This window comes from Eumetopias jubatus, unplaced genomic scaffold (genome assembly GCF_037043125.1).
Source record: "Eumetopias jubatus isolate StellerSeaLion01/CBP00866 unplaced genomic scaffold, mEumJub1_p1.0 scaffold_6, whole genome shotgun sequence".
In the NCBI taxonomy this organism is placed as follows: Eukaryota; Metazoa; Chordata; class Mammalia; order Carnivora; family Otariidae; genus Eumetopias; species Eumetopias jubatus.
The window spans coordinates 145,336,224-145,362,342 of NW_028274812.1; the positions used below are offsets into that span (position 1 = coordinate 145,336,224).

Consider the following 26,119-nt stretch of genomic DNA (forward strand, 5'->3'; position numbering starts at 1 on the left):
CTTGAACCAAAGAGAGTGTCAACTGTGTGGATGTTTTTTGAGAAAGCCTTACATGGCACGCTATTAAATGAAAGACTACCAAGTAAGTTCTGTTATCTCTTAGTTTAGACAAATACTAGTTTCCAGTATCAGACCAATTAGAACATTCCTCAAGTCCATTCATCTGTATATTGATTTCGAAAGGTGTGGTTTGGAGGGATGTTGGGCCAGCCTTACAATGGGTCTGTCCCCGATGCTGCTTCTAATGCCGGCTTGAATGGGAGCTGTTGTCATCTCTGTGACTCAGTTTCTTCCTTCAAATTCGTTTCTCTAGGTGATGACTGAAGCCATCTCCCGTTTTCACACTTGTGGTCCTCTTGTGGGAGAAGCTAATCACCCTCTTTAGATTTGGCTTTACATCATCAACAGTTGGCACCAATGCTTAAGATGTTTTGGTGGTTTGGGTTTTGGTCTCATTTTTTAAAAGACTAACAGGATGAAGGACTCTTACTGAGAGGTGACAGCAGACGGACTTCTAAGTCATGGCAACTTTTTCCTAGTTAGCCTTTGCCCATAATATAAAAATCAAAATCTCAGTGGCAAAAGTATGAAACAAAACAGTTAACTGCTTAACTCCTGAAAGGGACAAAGAGTTGGGCGTTGCCTTGCATCCATGATGTTTGATGTTCCTGTGGTAATGAGCAGTAGATAGTTGTAGTTTCAATTGTTAGCGACTGGTGTTTACTATCTTTTAATCTGTTTTTTTTATATCCATTTTAATATCCTCATGCGCAGCTTGGAATTACATTCCGTATCTTTCATTGTTCCTTTCTGCCATATAAATAGAATGTAACTGATAGGGCTGGAGGCAAGAAGCAAGCAGGGGGCTGTATCAGTTGAGAACATTGTAAACATTTAGAAATGTGTGGGTTCAGTCTTTCCGGTCAGGCTGTCAGATGTGACCAACCATCCTCTAAAGCAGCAAAACAAATAGTGTGAACATTTGAGCCCAGATGTTTCTCCACCCACCCCCCACCCTCAGAAAGGTTTCTGAAGTTTGAAACGCAAGTTTCTGTGAATACCTAAGTGCTTTCTTTATTTCGTTGCTAGATGACCCCTAAGTCCAAAAGGAAGAGTATCCATAGCCGGATGCTGCGACCTGTTTCCAGAGCCTTCGGTGAGTTATTTCTGAATGCCCGCCATTTCCCTATAACCATGAAACACCCCCAGCGGGGACCTCGGACCACCTCAGGGAGCCCTCCCAGGGATGCATGCTCTGTATGAGTAAATGTGGACAGGGATTGTGAAGTGATTTGTGAGCCCGTGTTTGCGCTTCCGTGATAGACTTAAAGTTACTTTGAGGAATTCTGTAATGCGTCTGTACGCAGGGCGCTTCAGCCCGGGGCTCTGCTTTATTTCAGAGATGGAGTTTGATCTCGATAAAGCGCTGGAGGAGGTGCCCATTCACATCGAGGACCCGCCTTTCCCTTCCGCCCGACAGGAGAAGCGGAGCTCAGGGTTTATCTCCGAGCTGCCTTCCGAGGAGGGGAAGAAGCTGGAGCACTTTACCAAGTTAAGGCCAAAGCGGAGTAAGAAGCAGCAGCCCACCCAGGCGGCGGTAGGTGGCCGGGAGGGGCCCCCTCTCCCGCTAGCCCTTTACTTCCCGGGGGAGCAGGAGGTGGGCGCGGGCGCCTGGCCCAGCACGGACGCTTGCAGCGAAGGGCGGCAGAACCGGCCCACCGGACGCTCGAGCACAGCCTGTCCGCTGGGCGCCCAGCAGTTTTTGAAAAGACAATGCTGTAAAGTTTCCAACGCTTCGGAGCAGAGTTGCCCTTGGAAGAAGCGCTTAGAAAAATAGCGGTCACGTGGGTGTGATAAATCGGCTACGTGTGTGGAATTTTTCACGTCTGAGTGCGACACGATGGAAAATAAGCACTAGAGCATTTGTTGGTGATTAAAAGTGGCTTGTGCGTAACTCGGGGGTGTACACTCTACTCTCCCTGTCCGCCTCCTGGTCTTGGGCTGTGCCGATGCCTCTGCTTTGGATGATGTGCAAGCCCGCAGGTGTACAGAGGCGGCCGGGGGGCGGGGGGGAGCCGCTCTGGTACAGAGACGCGGCAGCTCCCGCACCTGCCGGAGGAGTTGGGATTGTTGGTGCTGAGCGGCTCTCGGGCTCCTGTGCTCCACACCTGCTGTCTCTCTTGTTCACCTTCCTTGCTCCGCAGTCCGCTCTGCGCCCGGCCACCTCTGCAGCTGCCCCAGGTCATTCCTGGCCGCATCCTGTGCGCACTTGTCTGCTGTCTTCTCACTTGATGTCTCAGCGCTTACTTGACACAGAAAACCCTATCCTTCCCGAAAGCGATTTCCCATGGGCCTCTGCGGCCCACACGCTTCTTTTCCACCCACCCCGCTGGTGAGGGCATTGAGTGTGTTATTTGCTGCCTGGGCCCCGTGGTCAGAACCCTTGGTTACCATCTGTTGACTTCCACCCTGTCTGTTCTCTGGGTTCAGGTGTTCCCCTGCTTCCTGAACTTAAGTGCCCCAGAGCACCTCGGGCTCCGCACATTCAGAACTGGGAGCCTCTCTCTCTGTAAACCCACCTTTCCCTCCTAGCGCCTTCCCCCAACGGAGCATTGACAATTCAGAAACCGCGATATGATCCTGAACACCAGGTCCCCACTGCCAACCCTGATCTGTCCACCTTCCTCCTAGTCATCCCTGACATTGCTGCTTCCCAGCCTGGGTCTCAGGCCTCCAGAGCTGCAGCCTTCTTCTTGTCACTTCCCCTCCATGCCCCACATATCTCTTGGGCTGACAACCATTTATCTTTCAGATCTCCACTTGCCTCAGTGTTCCAGGAAACCCTCCCTGTCTCCACCTCTGTGTTCCCATAGGTCTGTGCTTACATGACTCCAGGGGAGTTCATTCTCACAGACTGGTTTTGCACAGTGCACAACCTGAACAACCCTCCATGGAGGCCACGGCTCCTCCAGTGCCTGCTCCTCATAGCTGTTATAGGTACTTTTATACCTGCCACCATAATGTTCTCTAAGCACTCTCTCTGTGTAAGCTTCATGTGAGAAGGCGTGTGGTTTATTATCCTAGGATTTATTTTCAGTGCTCTGTAGTAGATGCTCAACTGTACTTGTTGAATGATAGGTAGATGACTGGAGACAGAAGTGGATGAAGGTCACAATAATTATCTGTCTGGTCAGTCATTTATTCAAACTACCTCAGGCTAGTTGTGTTTAGTTTATTTCTCATTCAAACCTGAATAGCTTGACATGGTTTCAGAAAAACAAAAGGAAACAACTTCAGTGCTTTGTTTTCTGATTTACTTGATTTTAACGTTTTAGTATACTATTACATATTCTTTTGCTTCTTTTTTTTTAAGATTTTATTTATTTGAAAGCGAGAGAGAAAGAGAGTGCATAAGCAGAGGCAGAGGGAGAAGCAGGCTCCCACTGAGCAGGGAGCCCAATGCGGGACTCGATCCCAGGACCCCTGGGACCATGACCTAGCCAAAGGCAGACGCTTAACTGACTGAGCCACCCAGGCATCCCACTATTACATATTCTTAAAGGAATAAACTTTTTTTTTATTTTTTTATTTTTTTATTTTTTTATTTTTATTTTTTTTTAAAGATTTTATTTATTTATTTTACAGGGAGAGACACAGCGAGAGAGGGAACACAAGCAGGGGCAGAGGGAGAGGGAGAAGCAGGCTTCCTGCTGAGCAGGGAGCCCGATGCGGGACTCAATCCCAGGACCCTGGGATCATGACCCGAGCCGAAGGCAGACGCTTAATGACTGAGCCACCCAGGCGCCCCAGGAATAAACTTTTTTTTTAAGTAAGGAAAAAGCCTTTTTAGATAGGGAAAAAGATGACCTCCACACTAGATTCTCGTTAGTTACTGAACGGCTCCTCTTTGGCTCTTTCCATGTGGAGAGTCATTAGCAGTGTAACTTGTACCTGAGATGATGGTTTGTTTCCCCTTGATTAAGGCGACCCATGGAAAGAGAATGTTGTGAACATAATTTAAAAACCGAGAAGGGAAGGGAAGAAAGTGGAGCAGAGTGCTGGTAGAGGAACGTAGTAGGTATATGCCAGAGAGATTTGAACTCTGCCCACAGCAAAGCCCGGCTCACAGGTCCTGCTCATGCCCGGCTCTTCCATCCGAGGGACTCTGCTGGTGGCACGAGCGTGTGTCCTAAAACCGTGGGTTGTGGTCATGGGTCCAAGTAGATCTGGCTTCCTCCCCAAGGCGTGGTGGACTGCGAAACATGGCGTAGCTTGCTTTTCTCTGGGCTCATGGTGAAAGTGTACTACTTTATGATTTTCAAAGTACTTCCTCCACTCTGTGAAGTGGCCACATTTTCAGCTAAAAATGAGGGGATTGCAGCTGACCTTTCTCACTAGGATTCAGTCGTGATAATCATTTAATATTATTGTCTTGTTTTTGTTTTGCTAGAATCGAGTGGATTCAGTCTATCCTAAGTCTATTTCAACTTTTCTAGAACTTGACCTTGACCTCTGATTCCCCTACTGAGCTTTTCTAAGTATCAGAATGCTCAAAGCCAAGGTGTGGCTTTTTTTTTTTTTCTTTTACCATTTTTGACACCAAATGTGTGGGTGCCTCCCGCCCCCCACCCCACACACACCAACTAATTCTTCAACTCTGGACACCAACTGAGTGTCCCCCCAATTTAGTTCAATTCTGACACTACCTGGAGTTAGCGTAGACCCCAGAGGTTAAGGGCTTGGTGGCACCGCACGTCAGATGCCAGTCCCAATGTGTCAACTGTACTTCTGACCAACTGGCTATAAGTTCAAGGGGGGCTTTCCACAACCCCCTCCTTAGGTGTGGTAATTCGCTAGAATGGCTCACAGAACTCAAGAAGACACTTTACTTATTATTACTGGTTATTGTAAAGGATGCACCTCAGGAACAGCCAGATGGATGAGATGTGTAGGGTGAGGTAGGGGAGGAGGGGCTGGGAGCTTCTATGGCCTTCTCTGGGCGAGCCCCCGTCCCAGCACCTCAGTGTGCTTGCTGACCCGGAGGCTCTCCAGATCTCGTCACTCGGGTTTTGTGGAAGTTCCATTAAGTAGGCACGATTGAGTAAACCATTGGTCATTGGGGACTAACTCCATCACCAGGCCCTCGGTCTTCCCCAGGGCCAGGGATGGTGGTGAAAGTTCCAACCCTCCTATTATGTGGTTGGTTTCTCTGACGACGAGCCCTTATCCAGAAGGTCCCCACCAAGACTCACCTTTTTTTATCATCAACTCACGAATGACCGAAAGGGGCTTGATGGAAATAACAAAAGATGTTCCTTTTGGCTCTATCACTCAGGAAATTTCAGAGGTTTCAGACTCTGTGTCAGGAACCAGGACAAAGGCCAAATACACACTTCTTGTAGCACACAAGGCTAAGCTAGATACCAACTCGTCAGTTTCTACTGGGTCAAAAATACCTAGTGTTGTAACTTTAATTCTTGTGCCAAAAATATACAAATAAATATGTGTAAATATGAAGAGTAGATAACTACTTTTTAAAAAAACTAAGTAAAAATTTAATCTTCTAGTCAAACTACAATCCTTCTGAAACTACCATCTTTTTAATTTTTTTTTAAGATTTTATTTATTTATTTGTCAAGAGAGTGAGCACGAGCAGGGAGGAGGAACAGAGGGAGAGGGAGAAGCAGACTCCCCGCCGAGCAGGGAGCCCGATGCGGGACTCGATCCCAGGACCCTGGGATCATGACCTGAGCCGAAGGCAGACGCTTAACTGACTGAGCCACCCAGGCGCCCCTAAACTACCAGACATCTTATGAATAATTGTTCCACACGTTTTACCTATACATTTCAAGTCTTTACTGAACCTTTCTCTAAAAAAAAAAAAAACAAAACAACAAAAAACAAAACCAATTTATTTTTAATAACAAGAGATAATGTATACCAGTTTCTTCTTTTTTCATTTCATTCATGTGTATATAAGAACTCTTAAGCATTACATTATGGCTGATTAGTCTGTAGAATTTCATCTTGGAATGCGGTAGTGAGAGAAGGATGTGAGATTCAGCTTGCGGGTTCTCCCTTTCCATGGCAGTGTGTGTCTGGACATGGGGTCGTTCTGAGCCTGAGCCAGCTTGCTTCTAAAATCCCAGCACTGCCCACATCATTGTGTCATCATGACAAATAAATGGAATAAACGTATACAATCCTTTATTAAATGTAAATATTGTCCCTCAAAACTAATATTTTCATTTTATTAGCATTAACTCTATTTACTATATTGATACTTGCTTTTCTCTGTGTCTCGTGTTCCCCCTCCCTGACACTGAAATGGGAGAGGAAGAGAAAAACATCCCTAGAAATGGATCCCTATCAGTCTTAGCCCCTCTAACTTGGGGAGATTTTTACTCATGTTTATTAAGGAGCAAGCCCACTAATTTATAAATTCAGATTCAAAAATTATTTTCTTAGTAGAAGTGACTTTTAGAAAGTCTGCTTTTGGGATGAGAGCTTCACATGGGTAAAGAGTGGCAGTGCCATTTTTGAAGGCACCAAAATGAGCCAGTACAACAGGTGAGAGAGGGAAAGGGGTGCAGATATTATGCCACATCCCCAGTATTTCCAGATGTGTTCTCACTTCTATCATAGTCCATTGTGGGTGTGTCTGGTCAGGGGGCCCCACAGCGGTCATTCAGAGAGCCAGGCTGCTTTCCTCTACGGCTCCTCTTCGGTCCCTGGAGTCCTATCTGGTCAGCTGGAGGCACTGTGAAGCACTCAGACTCACACCGAGGAGGTTTAATGGGTCAGGTCTGAAAGTGACGTTAGCCAGAGCGTGGCCGAGTGGCTGCCTGTCTGCATGTGAACCTGAGAAATTCGTTCTAACAGTGTCGGTCAACACGCAGGTGTGGCAGGAGGACCCACAGGGGCTTCATATGCATCCGATGCCAGTTAGCTGCTGCTTCTGCTGCCTCACCTCACATAACCGTAGGGGAAAAGTATTCCCTAAAGGAAGATCCATCTGCAGAGAAGAATGAAAGAATATTGGACTGGGATTCAGGAAACCTGCCAGGGTCCAGGTCTAATGGCCACTAACTGGACTCCTCTCCACTGGACGGAGTTTTACAGACTATCTCTTCGTTCTAGGGAATGTGAAGCCCAGGGCAAGTAACTGACTTGCCTTTGATCATCCTCTGAATGACTGTTTCATATCCTACAATGGCTCTGTTCTGCACGATCCGTCACCATTCATTTGCCACAGTTTCTGACATGGTTCCAGTGATGAAACAAATCAACTCTAATGAAAACACTAAGTCCTGGAGAATCAGTTGTCTCCACATGCTTCGAATTGCAGAATCACAGTATGACCGGGCTAGAAGGGATTTTGATGTCATCCTGCCGGTCCCTCATCAAGGACTTAAAAATCTCTATGCAGCCAGAGTAGTTAACCATTCTGGCTGTAGTGACCTCTCAGAAGCAGCCATTTCCTAGAAGCTCCAGTTGTTAGCATGTTATTTTTTTATGTGTTGCTGAAATCTGTCTTTATAATTTTAACCTGGCCATCTTGTTCCTATCATCTGGTGTGGTGCATGTCATTGAAGGAGACTTAGCAGACTTACAGATATTTGTGGGTTATTACTAGGTCTTTCCTTCACCAATCTAAATGTCCTCAGCTTTTTCGATGTTCCTCATATGACACTGTCTGCAATCTATTTATGGTTTTTTATTACTCTTTTCTGAGTAAGTTGCAGGGCCATACCACCTCCTTCCTTCTAACTGCAATATTTCTATTTATTCACCCACAGATAGTATTCACTTCAAAATAAAACTAATTCCAGTATAGTTAACATACAGTGTTTTATTAGTTTCGGGTATGAGGTATAGTGATTCAGCAATTCTATACATTACTTAGTGTTCATCGTGATAAGTGTGGTCTTAATCCCCTTCACCTGTTGCCCCCAACCCCCATCCCCTCCCTCCGGGAACCATCAATTTGTTCTCCATAGTTGAGTCTGTTTTTTAGTTTGTCTCCTTTTTTCTTTGTTCGTTTTGTTTCTTAAATGAGTGAAATCATGTGGTATTTGTCTTCTTGGACTGACTTATTTCACTTATCATTATACTCTCTAGCTCCATTCATGTCATTGCAAATGGCAAGATTTCATTCTTTCTAATGGCTGGGTAATATTCTGTTGTATAGACTACACCTTCCATCCATCAGTGGACACTAGGGCTGTTTCTGTATCTCGGCTGTTGTAGGTAATGCTGCTATAAACATAGGGGTGCATGTAGCTTTTCGAATTATTGTTTTCATTTTCTTTGGGCAAATAACCAGTGGTGGAATTACTAGATTATATGGTAATTCTTTGTTTTGTTTTGTTTTGTTTTTTCAATTTTTTGAGGAACCTCCATTCTCCACAGTGGCTGTACCAGTTTGCATTCTCACCCACACTGCACGAGGGTTCCTTTTTTCCCCACATCCTTGTCAATACTTGTTGCTTCTTGTGTTTTTGATTTCAGCCATTCTGACAGGTGTAAGGTGATAACCCATTGTGGTTTTGATTTTCATTTCCCTGTGATGAGTGATGTTGAACATCTTCTCATGTGTCTGCTGGCCGTCTGTATGGCTTCTTTGGAGACATGTCTGTTCATGTCTTCTGGATTATTTATTTGTTTTTGCTGAGTGGGGTTGTAGAAGTTTTTTATTTACTTTGGATATTAACTCTTTATAAGATTTGTCATTTGCAACTATTTTCTCCCATTCCGTAGGTTGTCTTTTACTTTTGTTGATTGTTTCCTTTGCTGTGCAGAAGCTTTTTATTTTGATGGTTTTGTTTCTCTTGCCTCAGAAGACATGTCTAGAAAAAATGTTGCTATGGCCAGTGTCATAGAAATTATTGTCTGTTCACTCTTCTGGGATTTTTAGGGATTCAAGTTTCACATGTAGGTCCTTAATGCATTTTAAAGTTTACTTGTATGTATGGTATAAGGAAGTGGTCCAGTTTCATTCATTTGCATGTAGCCATCCAGTTTTCCCAACACCATTTGTTGAAGAGACTGTCTTTTTCCCATGGTATATTTTTGCCTCCTTTGTTGAAGATTAATTGACCATATAATCATGGGTTTATTCCTGGGCTCTCTGTTCTGTTTCAGTGATCTATGTGTCCTCTTTTGTGCCAGTACCATACTGTTTTGATCACTACAGCTTTGTAGTATATCTTGAAATCTGGGAATGTGATATCTCCAGTTTTGTTGTTCTTTTTGAAGATTGCTTTGGCTGTTTGGGTTCTTTTCTGGTTCCATTCAAATTTTAGGATTGATTATTCTCATTCTGTGAAAAATGCTATTGGTATTTTTTTTTTTAATACATTTGTCAACTTTTTTTTTAAAGATTTTATTTATTAGAGAGAGAATAAGAGATAGAGAGCACGAGAGGGAAGAGGGTCAGAGGGAGAAGCAGACTCCCTGCTGAGCAGGGAGCCCGATGCGGGACTCAATCCCAGGACTCCAGGATCATGACCTGAGCCGAAGGCAGTCGCTTAACCAACTGAGCCACCCAGGCGCCCGCTATTGGTATTTTGATAGGAATTACAGTAAGTCTGTAGATTGCTTTGGGTAGTATTTTAACTATTTTTTTTTTCAATCCATGAGTACAGAATATCTTTCCATTTGTTTGTGTCATCTTCAGTTTCTTTCATCAGTATTTTATAGCTTTTAGAGTACACATCTTTCATCTCATTGGTTAAGTTTATTCCTAGGTATTTTATTTTTTGTTGCAATTATAAATGGGACTGTTTCCTTAATTTCTCTTTTTGCTACTTTATTACTAGTGTATAGAAATGCAATGTATTTCTATATATTAATTTTGTATCCCATGACCTTACTGAATTCACTTATCAGTACTACTAGTTTTTTGGTGGAGTCTTTTGGGTTTTTTTCTATATGTAGTGTCATGTTTAGTGAAAGTTTTACTTCTTCTTTACCAATTTGGATGCCTTTTATTTCTTTTTCTTGCCTGATTGCTGTGGCTAGGTCTTCCAGTACTATGTTGAGTAAAAGTGGTGAGAGTGGATGTATTCACTTTTTAATAGCTGTATCATCTGGGTAACTGGTAGTGGTCACTCTCAGGCAAGGCCTATAATCTTCTGTATTTATAAATGTATTTCAGACAGAGAAAAAGGGGATACATGCATCAGGAAATGTGAACTTACCCCGAAATCCTACTATACTTGCTGTTATATCTCACTGTCCAGAAATAAGCCATATTTCCAGCCCCAGGTACAAGAACATCTGAGAAAATAATGTGTTTCCCTTGGTCAGATGGATACACCAAATTAAGTCAGGGTTTGATATTGAGACTGCGTAGGCATGTGGCAGTTTCTGCTGTTACTTAGACAGTTGAGAAAGTTTCCTTCCTAGTTTGCTAATTTTTTTTCAGTGAATGGGGGTTTAATTTGATTGTTTTTTTTTTTCTTCAGTATTTCTGGAAATTGATCATTTATTTTTCTCTTTTTTGCTATTGTGGTGAATCACAATAACAGACCTTTCTAATGGTACACACCAGTCTTGATAATAATTATGATACTTTTTTTTTAATTCTAGTATAATTAACATAGTGTTATATTAGTTTCAGGTGTATACTCTTGCTTTGTTTTAATATACTGCTGGGCTTTGTTTACCGTATTTTATTTGGGATTTTTTTAATCTATGTGCATAAATAAGAGAGACCTGTAGTTTTTCTTATTCTTATCTAGACCATCCATCTACTTTGGGTTTCAAAATTATACTATCTTCATAAAATTAGTTTGGAAGTTCTCCCTTCCTCTTCTCTGGAACTGTTTGTATATAATGGAGATTTTCTGTTCTCCTGGGAAACCCTCTGGGCCTGATGGGTTGTTTGTGTGCAGGTGATGCTTATATGTAGATTCCTCTCCTAGGGATTTGATTTCTTTTGTTACAGATCTAATCAGATTACCTAATTCTTCTTGAGACCATTTTGGCTATTGATATTTTTCTAGGATATCATCTACTTGTCTAATTGTTCATTTAGTTGTTTGTAGAATTCTTAGAACTTTGTAATCTCCTGAACCATAGCTGTGTCCCATTTTTTCCCCTTTTTGATCTATTTTGCTTCTCCTAATTTTGCAAGGTTGTCTCTCTTATTAGTCTTTTTTTGCAGGGGGGGGCAGAATCAGCTTTAGTTTTATTTGTCCTCTCAAATTCATCAATTTTTGTCCTTTTATTATGTTTCCTTCATTTTACATCCTTCAGTTTCCTTATTTTCTGACTTTATTGCTTAGCTCTCGCTTCTCCATGAGTCTTACTGTCTAACGTATGCATGTAAGATTCCATGATTATTCAGCTCACTAATTAGCACTCTTTGGGTTTATGTGTTCAGAGTTACTAATAATACACTAATTGTCCTTCCTTCCTGCCCATCTCTCTCCATCCGGCCTGTGGAGACATGAGAGATTTGGCAGCTGCCTTGTCAGAATCCAGGTGCACCACCCCCAGTGTTTCCTTGGTGTGTTCATCTTCATAATCCTGACGGAGGGTGGTCTGAATTGTCATTAGTCCTCATAATCACTGGCTCATCTTCTAAGCATTCACAGATTTTCCTTTTAGCATGTATTCATACACCAGAGGTGCAAAATCTACCTTCTTGATTTGTCAAATACCGACAACAGCCATTCCGATGCCCTATTTTCTTTGCAAAAGCCTTTCTCTGCGCACAGATGGAGCCCGTTCCAGCCGCCTCGGGGATAGGATTTCTGCTCTCCCCTTCCAATAACGATACTACACTTTTTAATCTGAAATTTATGCTCCTTGACAGAAAGACCAAAGTCAAATGGGATTTGGGCAACTTCTGATGTCTCCATGTCCCTTCCTTTCCTTTTGCTAGCAACTGAGCTAAAACGGCGTGTGTGTTTAGCCTTGAACTGTTCGGACAAACTGTGTTTCCTTTTTGTGTTCGATATTTCTGCTGCTCTTCTACAAGCCGCTTCCTAGTCCAACAGATGCATTTTAAACCACATCTCACTGAGGATCTCCCAGCGACTCTGGACTTCTCGTAACCTCTCTCCTCTCAGCCGTCTTCATCTCTAAAATGACAGGGTTGGACTGGGGGATCTACCTCAAGGTCCGTCCAGCCCTGAAAGCTGGCCCGTCCCGCAGGAAAGCAGACTGCTCTGTGGAGCCCTGTCTGCTTCCATCTCTGAAACCCATTGATGTTCTCCCTGAGCCCCAAGAACTTTTTGTGCTTGCTCTGCATTCTGTTTCAAAGCAAGAAGAAAGGAAAGGGTGTAAAGGAGAAATTTATGCTAGTAAAAAGTAATTTTTTTTTTCCTCAAAATGGGAAAGAGAATTTGAGAGGGAGCCTCCGAGGGGAAGCATGGGTCTGCTGGAAGGAAGCCCCATGTTAGGACCATATGTCCTGGGCTCATAATCCTTCTCATCCATCAGTCAGGGCACCTGTGTGGGTGCCCCTCACTCTCTGAGCCACAGTTTGATCTGTGACTAACCAAAAACTAAGATAAAACGATCTTTCCTTTTCAGTGCAGAGTAGATGTGAACATGAAATCATAAAGTGCAAGACACTTGTATAAACGATCAAGCATTCAGCACACACAGGGAACCATTGTTACCGTCGAGGTCCCAGTCTCCATTAAAATGCTAACAGAAGCAAGTTCTGTGCTACTTTCATCTTTTGTGATAAAAGTGAATCTGAGAGCTGCTTTCTCTCCCTAATTGAATTATAGAACTTTGCTGATTCTCTGCTCTATTATAATACATAGGAAAGCCCTGCTCTAATATAAAGCACCATTCAGATGAGAGGTATAATTGTTATTATTCACATTTCACAGGAGTTCTTTTGTCTATGATCTGTTATCTACTCACTTTTCAGTATCTCACAAACATGAACTCAGACACACAGCTCATTTTCATAATGGAGATTTCCCAGTGAGTGAAGTGGATGATTGCTTAAAGCACATGATTGGCTTTTTCTTTAAACAGTGCATATGCAGACATGGACATGAGCCAAATTCCCCCAGAGGCAACTTGACACTTGCAAATCAAAATTACAGAAAGCCACTTCCCCACCACTCTGTGGCAAGACCTTCAGACCAGATATCTCATCTACAGGAGAATTTGTCCTTGTGCCCAAAGGAATGGGCAAAATACGCACTCTTTCTCAAGGGCCCACAACCTACTGGTGTGAAATATTAATACACCATTGCAGACACAAATCAGACATGTGGCTGAGCTCACTGAGTTGTCCATTCAAAAAGAAATGCTAACTTGGGAAATGATTTCCTTATAGCTTCTCTTCTAAGACCCAAGCTTTCAAGTGTCTGCTGGATGCCTGACCCTGGGTTTCCCACAACACTTCAAATGCTCGTCAGAAATCGGACTCATCATTTCTTTCCCCAAATCTGGTCTTTGAACTGTGTTCCCTAGAACCATGCTCCCCATTCACCCAGCCTAGAAACTTGGAGCTCATCGGAGGCACCTCAATTCTTTGTATTCTCACTTCTCCAGCCCTTAATTTGCTCGTCTCCTCCAGATTAGACTAGACTCTTCCAGGAATCTTTCTTTTGTGTTCCTGAACAGATTCCCCTACGTACATTCCCTGGCTTCTCCAGTATGTCCTTCATGCTGCCCTAGAATTATCTGAACAAAATTCAGGGTGGGCCATGCCCCTCTTTTGTGGGCTCCCTATCACCTGCAAAGTAAATTCCACACTCTTCAGCATAAGATTCGAGGCTATTCACCATAGGTCATTGTGTTATTAGTTGGGAAGTGTTCATTCAGCTAGAGATAACGAGAGATACACAACTAAACATGACTTAAATAGTGAGAAACAACTGATTTTTCTCACCTACCAAGAAATCCAGAAGTCTCAGGATCAAGGACTGGTTTATTCAACAGCAAAGCACAAGCACCCAGGTGTTTTCTGCTCTTCTGCTCTGTCATCCAACACATGTTGGCTTTTGCCCTCAGGCTTGCCCTCTCTTGAACCCCACGTGGGTACTTTGGCTCCATCACATCCTCCCCCATATAACCATGCAGGAAAACTACATTCCTTCTTCTGCGGGAAAACCTGCACATGAGCCCCTAGCCGATCTCTCTTATATCTCACTGACCACAATTCTGTCGTGCGCCATACCTACCAATCATGGGCAAAGAGAGAATTATGGTATTTGACTTATACAAGTAAGTATTCACACCTTGAAATCAGGATTCTTCCCGCCAGAAAGAAAGGAAGTGGGGAAGGGGTTTGGTTGCAGAGGCCCCTGTTAGGATCTGCCAGGGTTTGTACCCAGCACTTAATCCCACCCACACACCACTGGCCCCTGGCCGCCGGAATGCTGTCCAGTCTCAGAACCTAGCCCCTGTTTTCATTTTCCCACGCATACTCTCTTTCCTTACTATCACCTGCAATTCCTGGTTCCACCTCTAGGGGCGCCTCGCAGTCTGGTAGGGGGAGCTGTTTGGGGAATTGAGGGGTGGGGAGCTGCCGCCAGGCTGTGCGTTTGTAGTGCATGCCTCGCTTTTGTTTCTGCCCCTGGCACAGTCCTACATGGGCCTTCCATTACTGTAGACCGTAAGGGTCCTCAGTTAGCCGGTCTTGTCCTTCCCGTGGCACTTAGAACCGAGCGTGGACTGGGACGGTGACGTTTGCCCAATGACGCTGCCCGAGTTACCATTCCCTGTGTCTGACTTGCAGGTCTGCGCCGCTAGCGTCGTCCCCCAAGACAGTGAGCAGAACGGCCTTATGGGGAGAGTGGACGAAGGTGTGGATGAATTTTTCACCAAGAAGGTGACCAAAATGGATTCCAAGTGAGTTCAGAATCATTCTGCTAATAATACTGCTTAATGCACATTTAAATTACTAAGTTGCCATGAAACTTAACCATGCCAAGGTTTGTTTATCTTATTTTATATATATTACATAGGGTTGACTATTCTGATGGTTTGCAAAACGTGATCTCCAGGCCAGCGATCTCACTTGTCAACTGGGAACTTACTAGGAATGCAGATTCTCAAGCCGCTACCCCAGATGTGTAGAATCAGAAACTTGGGATGTGGGGCCCAGCAATCTGTACTTTAATAAGCCTTCCGGGGTAAACTGAGGCATGCTCAAGTTTGAGAACCATTGTCCTGTTCTAAAATAGGACACACCCAGGTATTTCTTTAGGGTTTTACCACCGGCACCTGGATGACTCTATTCCAGAGTGGTGAACTTTGAGAGCTGACATTAGTTATTTTTAAATTCTCCTCACTCAGAATTTAGTGGGGGATGGGCGGGGGGCGCTGTATCGCTGCTAAAATGGCACGGCTTCCAGACAGTGTCAACATGAAGTTGTCTTATTTTCTTATTCGTAAGTGGTGTTTCCTTAAAAGACAGTCCTTTTATGAACTTCTGTTAACAGCTGTTTAACCTGGAACACTTCCAGCATTAAGCAGGATTTGTACCGAGTTATTTAATCCCCAACCAAAATGCAGATCTATCCCCAAATACACTCTGAACATGGATTTGTGTCTGCGGTATTCTTCACCTGGGGATAGCAAATTCAGGAATGAATTGAAACCATAGCGATAAGCCGAGGGCGGGAGGGTGGGCCGGCCGGCACAGGCGGGGAAGAACCTGGTCCATTCCGTAGATGGACGTGCCTTATCTTGTCTCAGCAGGACGGTGAGGCGGAAGTAAGTGAAGTTTTTATATCCATACCAGTATAACTCACTGCACGTTAGAAGCTTCAGGACCCAGGTATTTGTCTTCTTTGACACTGGCCTTGAAGCTTGGCGTCCGAGGAAAGATTCCATGCTCCCATTCTTCAGGAACCAACCTCAATGTCATTTATTCTTTGAAGCTGTCTCAGGACTACTCTGTCCCCACCCCCCAGATTAATTGCTCTTTAATTGCTCTTTCTCTGCTGCTGACTCAAAGCTTTTTTTTTTTTCATCCTTTGCACCCATCTGTTAGAGCACACATAATCCTCTGAGCGTTTCTTCTGTTCTAAATTTTTTTACAGTATGAGGAATGGACGGATGTACTCTCAGTGTAAAAGATTCAGGCAGTCTGACGTGCCAACATAAACCGAACGAAATGGCAAAGTCCCTTTTAATGATGTGCTCAAAAGTCATTTGTCGCCAGAGAATGCTTGTTCTTCAGAAGCATCCCCCAGGTCTTACTGTTTGTTATAACTTGAGCGTCTGACACAGCCCTGTAATATAGAGTCTGTCTTCAGTCACAATTGGTTGAATGAATTTAGACGGCCCACAAACTACAGACACCGCTGGGGGCTCACCTCCTCCTAAATTTCAGAAGTGGATGTGTTGTTAGTGGGAGGTGTATGCATGCTTGGTCTGAACCATTTACACCTGCCCCCGTGTCATTTCCTGCATCCTTATGATGCCTTCTTCTGTGACGGGCTCTGCAGGAAAGTTAGGTGAATTTTAGAAGGTATAAAATCCACTTTCTACAAAGATACTGCTCTGGGAGTATGTTCCAGGGCACAAATAATAGAACTAGAAATCAATTTTCATCAAATAATGATGGAATCTAGAAGTTTTGATTTTTTATTCAATTCTTTTTTGTTATATAAAAACAGACTGTCAGTTTGATGTGTAAAGGGCTAGACACGGGTAAAATCTGCAAGTTGTATGAAGAACATTTGCAAATCAAAGTTATAAATGCTCCTAGTTTAAAACACCAGATGTTCTACAAGGTTCTTACCAAAAAAACCCCCCAAAAAACAAAAAAACTCTATTGTTTCTTTCCTCACTCCCTATTCCCCAGAGGCAATTAATTCCTATGCCTTTAGCTGTTTATTTTTTATTTATGCTTCCATATTCTTTAATAACATTTTTTGCTATTTCCTGTTTTTCAGGTTTAGATAGCAAGCATGACTGTTAGCTCCTCACTGTAGAGGATGATAATTTAGCTCTGATACATCGTGACCCTGCTGCCCACCACACACACACACACACACACACACACACACACACACTCTCTCTCTCTCTCTCTCTCTCTCTCTCTCTCTCTCTCTCTCTCTCTCTCTCTCTCTCTCTCTCTCTTTCATGTGGATATTCATGGCTGAGTTACACCATCTTTGGGTTTGCTCTCCTTTACAGCCTCTTAGGTTCCCTGCCATTAATAATCATCCCCTTCCCGTTGGCTTACTTTTCTGTATTCCTGTCCCTGCCATATCCCATACCTCTCCAAGAAAGGAATAAATCTCCTCCGCGTTTGTTCAGGAATCCTCTGTGTCATCTCCTGCGACAGACAGACATATCCTTCACTGCTGCCTGACCAACTGCGTGTGGCCTCTGGGCCCATTTCCCTGCCGTTAACCCCCGCCACCTCCCATCTCTTTCTGCTGGGGGCTTCCCTTGGCCACATGCCTGTGTCCTTTCCCTGTTTCCTTTGGCCTGTGTTTTCTCCTTCCTCCTTTGACTGCCTTGTTTTGGTGAACGACCTCCTCCGGTTGCCTCCTGAGAAGGGCAGCTTGCGGGGGGAGCATCTGAGACTTGTAGATCTGTCTTTCGTTTTGATTAACGGTGTGACTACGTATAGAATTCTCGATTGAATCCATCTTACCTTAGAATTTTCAAAACCTGGTCCCATTCCCTTCTAGCTTCTAGTGTTGCTGTAAGAATCTGTCTGTCGGGGAGCAACAATACTCTGTCCCCTTCAAGGTCCTTCTAGCTGGACTTAAGAATCAAATTGACATGAGAAAGATTAACAGGAGAGAATCAAATATAATAGTGTATATACAGGGAAGCCACACAGAGGGGAAATTCCAAAGACAGGCAAAATGAGGCATATATGTCGTTTTGAACTAAGGAGAAGGCGACAGGGGTCTGGGACTTCAATGGGAAGGAACGCAATTCTCAGAGGAGTAAATGTTTGGTTCACAAATGTCTGCTGAGCCACTCAGACAATGGGACATAGAGGCCTGGTCCAACAGGCCTTGATAGGTTCCTTGCCATCTACCACTCCTGGTTCATAGCGTAATGTAGTTCTCGATGCCCACAGCTCTCTTCCTAGAGCAGCTCCTCTATCTAAATTCTTTTAGGCAGTCGAGGGGGGATGTAAGGAGTTTTTTCCTGAATCGGCTGGGTTTTGATGACTTGTTCACTCAAAATAATCTTCGTGCCAAAGCAGCGCATCTTGAGGCAGCCTGGCCTTGGCCCGTACAAATCCAATGTCGTCATGAGCCCTGGTCCTTTGTTACTTGTTTTTGTTTTTACTCTTTTTCTGGAAGCGCTTGGGATTTTCTCTTTGTTCCCAGAAATTTATGATGATTGGCTCTGGGTAGCTTTGTTTTGTTTTGTTTTTTTTGTTTGAACCCCTTTGCTAGGCCCTAATGAGCCATTTCAATCTGAAAATTCATGTGTTTTGGTTCTGGGAGTTTTCTTGAATTATTTTTTTCATAATTTCTTCCCTTCCTTCTTCTCTGTATTCTTTCTCTAAAACATCCATTATTCAAATTATGTGTTTTCTCTATGAATCCCTAGTTTTTGTTTTGTTTTTATCTTTCTCATTTTCTCATTCTTTCTGTTACCCGCCCCCTATTCCTTGCCGTCTGGGAGATTTCCTCAGCTATATCTTCTAACCTTGAGTTTTACCTCCTGCTATCACATTTTCCTATTATGCCTGTTTGATGGTGCAACAGTTTTTTGCTCCTTCATTTGAAATGAAATAAGACACTAGTGAGCTTGGAAGTTGGTGTCTTAGAGGCAGTGAGGCTTCTAACAGGATGCCGGGAGGCCAGCAAGGAGGCGGCCGCGGCCCGCTGTGGGGAAGGTCAGAGGGCTGTCCTGGCAGCGTCCACGAGAGGCTGGATCCCACCAGACAGGCCCAAGATGGTGGTGCCACGATAGGAAAGCCCTGAGCAAGTGAGGAAGAAAAAGCGGGAAACCCTGCTTCCCCACACCAAATAATGAATATTATACTCTCTTGTTAACTGCACATAAAAGGTAGAACCCCAAACCCCTGCACATAGCTCGCTGTCTCTTAAGCTTATCTACTCACCTCTTGAGAGTATAATTTAATTTTTGTTTTGTTTTTTTAAAGATTTTATTTTTAAGTAATCTCTCCACCCAGTGTGGGGCTTGAACTCATAACCCCAAGATCAAGAGTTGCTTGCTGCACCCATTGAGCCAGCCAGGTTCCCCTTGAGAGTGTACCTTTGGTTTAATAAACTTTCCTGCTTCTGTTGCTTATCCACTGTGTTGTGTGCCCTGTCCTTCAGTTCTTCCTCCTGATGAGACCAAGAGCATCCCAGGACATCTTTGGGACAGGCTGGGTCAAGGGCCCAGAGTCTCCCCAGTTCACCTGGCAACAAGTAGAGTCTGTTGACTGGTGGACTTCCATGTAGGGTACCCTTCTTGGATCATTTTGTTGGGCAAGGGTCTCCCTGACTATCTGAGTCTTTGGGTCTTTTCTCTTGAGCTTGTTGAGAAATTTGATCTCCTGCCTGGAGGGCATAAACCTGGCTGCCCTATTCAAGGATCCAGAATGAGAGAAAGAGCTTGTGAGTATCACTGTTCCAATATGCAGGCTTTCCTGTGCTTGTAGGGGAGGAAAAACAATTTTCTCTCCACCCTTCTAGGTTCCTGGCTGAGATACTCCTGTGAAAGACAGATTAACAGAAGAAAAACAGAAGTTCAAGAACAAGGGTGCTTCCTATATACGTGGGAGAGACTCAGAAAAACTGAGTAGCTTCCCAGAATGGCTCAAGCCACCACCTTAAATGCCATTTTCAGCTAAAGACAAAAGACACAGGTTGGGATGGGGGGGCAGGAGGGGCGTGAGAGAAGTGTGGGGAGGTTACCAGGAGAAGGTCTCTATCAACAGGGTGAGGGTGTTACACGGACTTAAGTCCATACCTCCTCCATTGGTAAGCTTCTAGAGATTTAGTTCTCCTCCTCCTCTTCCTGCTACTGAGAGGAACACACCCTTATAAATGGAGATTTCTCTTATAAACAGCTCTTCCCAAAGGGCAGCTTCTCAGTTCTCAGAGCTGCTTCAGCATCTACTATTTCTTTTTATTTTCTTATGTTTGCTCTTCTTGAGCTTAACCTTGATTTTTATTTTATTTTTTAAGCCATTCCTATTTTATTTACTTTATTATGTATTATTTATTTTTATTATGTTCAGTTAGCATCTGCTATTTCTTAATCAGCCTAAAATAATCCTTGTGCCAAAGAGGTATATTTTGGGCTGCCACGGTCTGCTGCCCCTCACCCTCCCCGGCGGGTAAACTTGGGCGCGAAGGGGCAGTTTTGGTCTCTGGTTTGGGGAGAGGACCTGCGGGTTGGTGAGTGGGCTCTGGCTCTCTCCCTCTGTAGAGCCCCCCTTCACTTCTGTTCCCAGAGGCGCCTGGAGCCCCGTGCGAACCCACCACCTCTCGTCTCCCCCACCAGCGCTTCAGGGAGCAGCTTTCTACGTCTGTTGAGTCCATTTTCACTCACAATTGTCTTGGCTTCCAGACTGTGTTGTTTGGCCTTTCTTCCACTCTGGGGCTTTTGCCTTTATTTTTTTTCTTTACACCTTTGGCCATGGTTTCACAGGGGACTCAGAGGAGCTAATGGGGTCTGCGTCTTCCATCTCTAAGTGAAAGGCACCAGGGAGACCTCCCATCGGCCCCTTGGACTTGCTTTTTCCCCTGCCCATTCCCCCGTTCCTGAATATTGTCTTTCATTCCTGCACATTCTCTTTTGTACAACTCTCTACCAAAGCTCACTGTCCTTGTTGCCTCTTTTAGTGATATTACATTTAAGCAAGAACCCACATCTTTGTTTGAGTTGAGCGCTAACGGTGGGATTTCAGATGTGATCTAGTGATTATGCAAGGATTTTAGGTAGCCGTGGGGAAATCTGGCCCTTTCTAATGCCAAATTAAATAAGGCCATCCCCTACCTGTGTCTTTGAGAAGCCAGCTTTGCTGGAAGTTCTTACAAGTCGAGAGGCCATTGACCAGAGCGTTTAGATACAGAAATACCTACCCCTTCAGGTTTTCATTCTTAACTGGTGGTACCTCCCTCTCCTGACCTGTGACTATGATAACATTCCACATTTCTATTTATCAAGGTCAAAGACTCAAATTTTTTAACTGCTTTGGAATGGCCGCTAGAGAAGCAATCATCTCCGTATTTGTATTTTGACTGATTCTGGCTGGAGCTTTAATTACAGAAAACCCATAGTATTTGTTCTTTCGAATCCCAGGAGATCATCAGCAAGAGGCTCAGAGTCCCACGAGCTTAGCGAGGGAGGAGATGAAAAGAAAAAGCGAGACTCTCGGAGAAGCGGCTTTCTCAATTTAATCAAATCTCGGTCCAAATCTGAGCGGCCACCCATGGTCTTGACGACGGATGAACCGTCTTCACCAAAGGGGGCCATCAGAAGTCCGGCCACAGACACCCCCAGGAAGGACGCAAAGCCCGCAGAGTACAACGGCAGTTCGGAGCGGACAGAGGAGATAAAAACCCCCGACTCCCTTGAGGAAGGTCAAGGGGAAGAGGTCGGCAAGGTGGAGCGGAGTGACAGCAAGAGGAGTCCGCAGGGCGGGCGGAGGTACGGCGTCCAGGTGATGGGCAGCGGTCTGCTGGCAGAGATGAAGGCCAAGCAGGAGAGGAGAGCGGCCTGTGCGCAGAAGGTGAGGGTGCGTCCCTTCTGACTCGGTTATCTGTGTGATTTGCCCCTTCTCGGTTTTTATGGGCGAGAGAGGTACAGAGCTAGCCTGTTCGATGAAGGAAAAATCCAAATCCAAAAGTCTTTTTCCAAAAGAACCCAGAGCACAGACAACAAGGGCAGGGCCGTGTTTTCCCTCCAGCATGAGGGCCGGCTCTTCGGAGCCACAGTGTTTGAAGGTAAGTCGTTGGCTGAGACTCTGCCGGCCTTTCCCCACCTGCCGAGGTGCTTTCTGTGTGAGTCAGGAGCCTGGGAATGCAAGTAAATGCTCAAAGCTGGGGAGAGGACCAGTCTGTTGAATCCAAAATGAGACCTGAGCGTGACCAGAAACAGAACTGACAGAGGCTAATAAAAATACTGAAACCATGGGGGTGCCTGGCCGGCTCAGTCAGTAGGGCGTGTGACTCTTGATCTCAGGGTTGTGAATTCAAGCCTTGTGTCGAGTATAGAGATTACTTAAAAATAAAAAAAAAATCTTAAAAAATACTGAAACCAGATTCTAATTATATGAAAATAGATCTGCTTTTCAGAGGGTCAAAGTATTCTGTTAGAATTAATTGAATACTTGGTCATTGAGGTATATTGTGGATTGCTATGAAGAAAAAGTTGATCATTTCAAAATTGCCAAGTCCCCCCAAAATCTGACTTAATACATCATTTATCCTTCGAACATCTTTTAAAGTAGACATTGTGGTGGTTTTTTCTTCCATTATCTCTTCTTTCTCCTGCAGCTACTTGAAAGATTATAGCTTTATTGTGATCACTAAGCTCATCATACCCGTGTGAACCCAGGTTTTGGGTATAGTGCATGAATCTGAGCTCTTTTTCACTTATATAACTGGGTTTCCCAGAGAAAGGAAAATTGCCCATCTGTTTTATTTGAAGTATCAGAATAAAACAATTCACCCCAACGAACCCTTGATTTTTAGAAAGTTACTAGTAAACTGTTTTATAGGCCAGGATGTGGAGGGCTGTTTTATATGACTTAACAACTGATTATTTTTTCATTAAATCCTGTATCCCATGTGACTTTACAACTGTTCACCATAGTTCCTCCACCAGCACCATAGTTACCCAGCAATTTCCCTGTGACAGATCTCTCCTAACTTATTCATTGACCCTTAGGGAAGGTTGAGGAGGGTGCAGAGGGGGGACCATATCACTGTATTCTGCTAATTCAGCAAGGCAGGCACGATGTGGCCTTCACTGGTCAGAATTCTGAATAAACACTGACCACATTCACTGGTGGGTGAGTCAGATGCCCAAGGAAATGTTTAAATTTCAATCCATTTTATAGAATTTCTTACAACAATGAATGGGCTATTTTCACTAACGAGCTGTTTATTGCTGTTTATTTTATCACTGTTTTCACTGATGAACAGCTGCTTTTTGGTAGAAAGATGGGAAGTGCTAGAGGGTTTTTCCCATGTGCTTTGGATTGGTTACATAAATTGGCTTGGAGTGACAAAATTCCTACGTTTTAGGTCTTAGTTGTCCAAGGCTTATAGTAATGAGCTCCTAGCGCCATCTTGTGTCTATTTAAAACAACATCAATAATAAAAATCCTTAGGATTTTTCCCAGAGATGTGGGTTCAGTTCAGATCAACACAATAAAGCAAATATCACAAAAAAGCGAGTCAAATGAGTTTGGGGGTTTCCCAGTACGTAGAAAATAATGTTTACACCATACTTTATTAAGTGTGCAACTGGCATTGTGTCTAAAAAAACAATGTACAGACCTTACAATTTTAAACTGTTTTATCGATAAAAACTACTAGTGATCATCTGCACTTGCTGGTGGAGGGTCTGGCCTCCACGTCGATGGCTGCTGCCCGATGAGGGTGGTGGTTGCTTAACGGGGGGCTGGCTGTGGCAATATCTTAAAATAAGACAATCATGAAGTCTGCCACATTGATTGACTCTTCCTTTCACAAATGATTTCTCCGTAGCACGCAATGCTGTTGGAGAGCATTTTACCCACAACAGAGCTTCTTTCAAATTGGAGTGAATCCTGTCAGCTGTGCTGCTGCTTTATCAACTAAGTTTCTGTTATAATCTAAATCCTCTGTTGTTGTTCTGATAATCTTCACTCCATCTCCCCCCGCCCCCCCCCCCCCCAGGAGTAGATTCCATCTCAGGAAACCACTTGCTGTGCTCCTCTGCTCCTCCGGAAGAAGCCCCTCCTCATTCGTTCAGGTTTGCTCATGAAATTGCAGCAGTGCAGTCCCCTCTTGAGGCTCCCCTTCTAGCTCTCTTGCTGTTTCCACCACATCTGCAGGGACTTGCTCCACTGGAGTCTTGAACCCCTCCAAGTCCTCCATGAGGGTGGGAGTCAACTTCTTCCAAAGTCTGCTCATGTTGATGTTTTGACCTCTTCCCACGAATCAGGAATGTTCTGAATGGCATTTAGAATGTCGAATCCTTTCCAGAAGGTTTTCAATTGACTTTCCCAGATCCATCAGAAGAAGTACTATGGCAGCATTAACCCTACAAAATGTATTTCTTACATAATAACACTTGAAAGTTGAAATGACTCCTTGATCCGTGGGCTGTGGAATGGATATTGTGTTAGCAGGTGTGAAAACAACAAGCCACAACGCACTCTTGTGTGACCAGGTGCCTTGTCAATGAGCAGTAATGTTTTGAAAGGAATCTTTTATTCTGAGCAGTAGGTCTCAATAGTGAGTGAAAAATTTTTTTACTGAAAAATATTCAGTAAAGCATGTTATGAACAGATGTGCTGTCATCCAGGCTTTTTTGGTCATCCATTTATAGGGCACAGAGTAGATCTAGCATTATTCTGAAGGGCCCTCGGATTTTTGGAATGGGGACTGAGCATTGGCTTCAACTTCAAGTCTGCAGCTGCATTAGCCCCTAAAAGAGTCAGCCTGTCCTTTGAAGCTTTGAAGGCAGGTATTGACTTCTCCTCTAGTTGTGAAAGTCCTAGATGGCATCTTCTTCCAAGGGAAGGCTGTTCGTCTACTCTGATAATCTGTTTTCTAGTGTAGCCACCTTCATTCATTCTCTCAGCTAGATCTTTTTTTTTTAAAGATTTTATTTATTTGAGAGAGAGAGAGAGAATGAGAGAGAGAGAGAGCACGAGAGGGAAGAGGGTCCGAGGGAGAAGCAGACTCCCTGCCGAGCAGGGAGCCCGATGCGGGACTCGATCCTGGGACTCCGGGATCACGACCTGAGCCGATCTTCTGGAGAACTTGCTGCGGCTTCTCCATGAGCACCTGCTGCTTCACCTTGCACTTTTCTCTTCTGCAGCTTCCTCACCTCCCTCAGCCTTCATGGAATTGAAGAGTTAGGGCCTTGTTCTGGATGAGGCTTTGGCTTAAGGGTAGTTATGGCTGGTTTGATCTTCTGTCCAGGGCACTCAGACTGTCTCCATACCCGCAATAAGGCTGTTTCACTTTCCTATCATTCATGTGTTCACTGGAATAATACTTCTTATTTCCTTCAAGTACTTGCCCTTTGCATTCACAGCTTGGGTAACTGGCCCAAGAGACCTGGCTTTCAGCCTTTCTCAGCTTTCTGCATGCCTTCCTCACGAAGCTTAATCATTTTAGCTTTTGATTTAAGGGGAGATGTGTAACTCATCCTTCACTTGAACACTTAGAGGCTATTGTAGGGTTATTACCTAACCCCATTTCAATATTGTTATGTCTCAGGAAACAAGGAGATGTGAGGAGAGGGAGAGAGACGGGGGCGGGGGGGGAGGGACGGCTGGTTGGTGGAGCAGTGAGAACATGAACCACATTTATCAATGAAGTTCACTGCCTTATATGGGCACGGTTCATGGCACCCAAAACAATTACGATAGTAACATCACTGATCACCGTAATAAATACAATAATGAGAGAGTTTGAAATATTGTAAGAATTACCAAAATGTGCCACAGGGACATGAAGTGAACAAATGCTGTGGGAACAATGGTGCTGACAGACTTGCTCAGCACAGTGATGCCACAAACCCGCAACTTGTAAAAACAAAAGCAGTATCTGCCAAGTGCAATAAAATGAGGTATGCCTGTACTGAAAATTCAAACCGGTCAGCAGTATTCTATCAGAATAATAAAAAATAGGAAAGGTTTTCAAAACTTAGTATGTATAAGAAGGGACACCTGGGTGGCTCAGTTAAACGTCTGACTCTGACTCTGACTCCACTGCCTGTGGAGCCTGCTTGAGATCTCTCTGCCCCTACTGTCCCTCCCCTCCCTCATGAGCTCTCTATCTTAAAACAACAACAAAAAAACCCCCACAGAATTAGTATAAGAATATTTTCCCCTAAAATGACTATATTCTTTATAAAAGTAAGCAGCATAAGCACCAGTGGTCAGTATACTATTGGTAAAATTTACGGCATCTTCACTCTTCTCTTGAATAATTTTCTTTCCACTATTCACATTTAATACATGTATTGA

The 26,119-nt window shown here is 44.0% G+C and overlaps 1 protein-coding gene across 5 annotated transcripts in view; it reads left to right on the forward strand.

Annotated features, from left to right (window-relative positions):
• The window catches only part of CARMIL1 (capping protein regulator and myosin 1 linker 1), a 312,830-nt gene that overhangs the window by 270,279 nt on the left and 16,432 nt on the right, over positions 1–26,119 (forward strand). For 3 of the 5 annotated variants that reach the window (XM_028107424.2, XM_028107427.2, XM_028107429.2), the window contains exons 30-33: positions 1,090–1,156; positions 1,401–1,597; positions 14,720–14,832; positions 21,229–21,664. In XM_028107424.2, the coding sequence (XP_027963225.1) occupies positions 1,090–1,156; positions 1,401–1,597; positions 14,720–14,832; positions 21,229–21,664 (813 nt within the window). The remainder of the gene's footprint in view (positions 1–1,089; positions 1,157–1,400; positions 1,598–14,719; positions 14,833–21,228; positions 21,665–26,119) is intronic. The other 2 variants (XM_028107425.2, XM_028107428.2) reach the window with 1 other exon arrangement.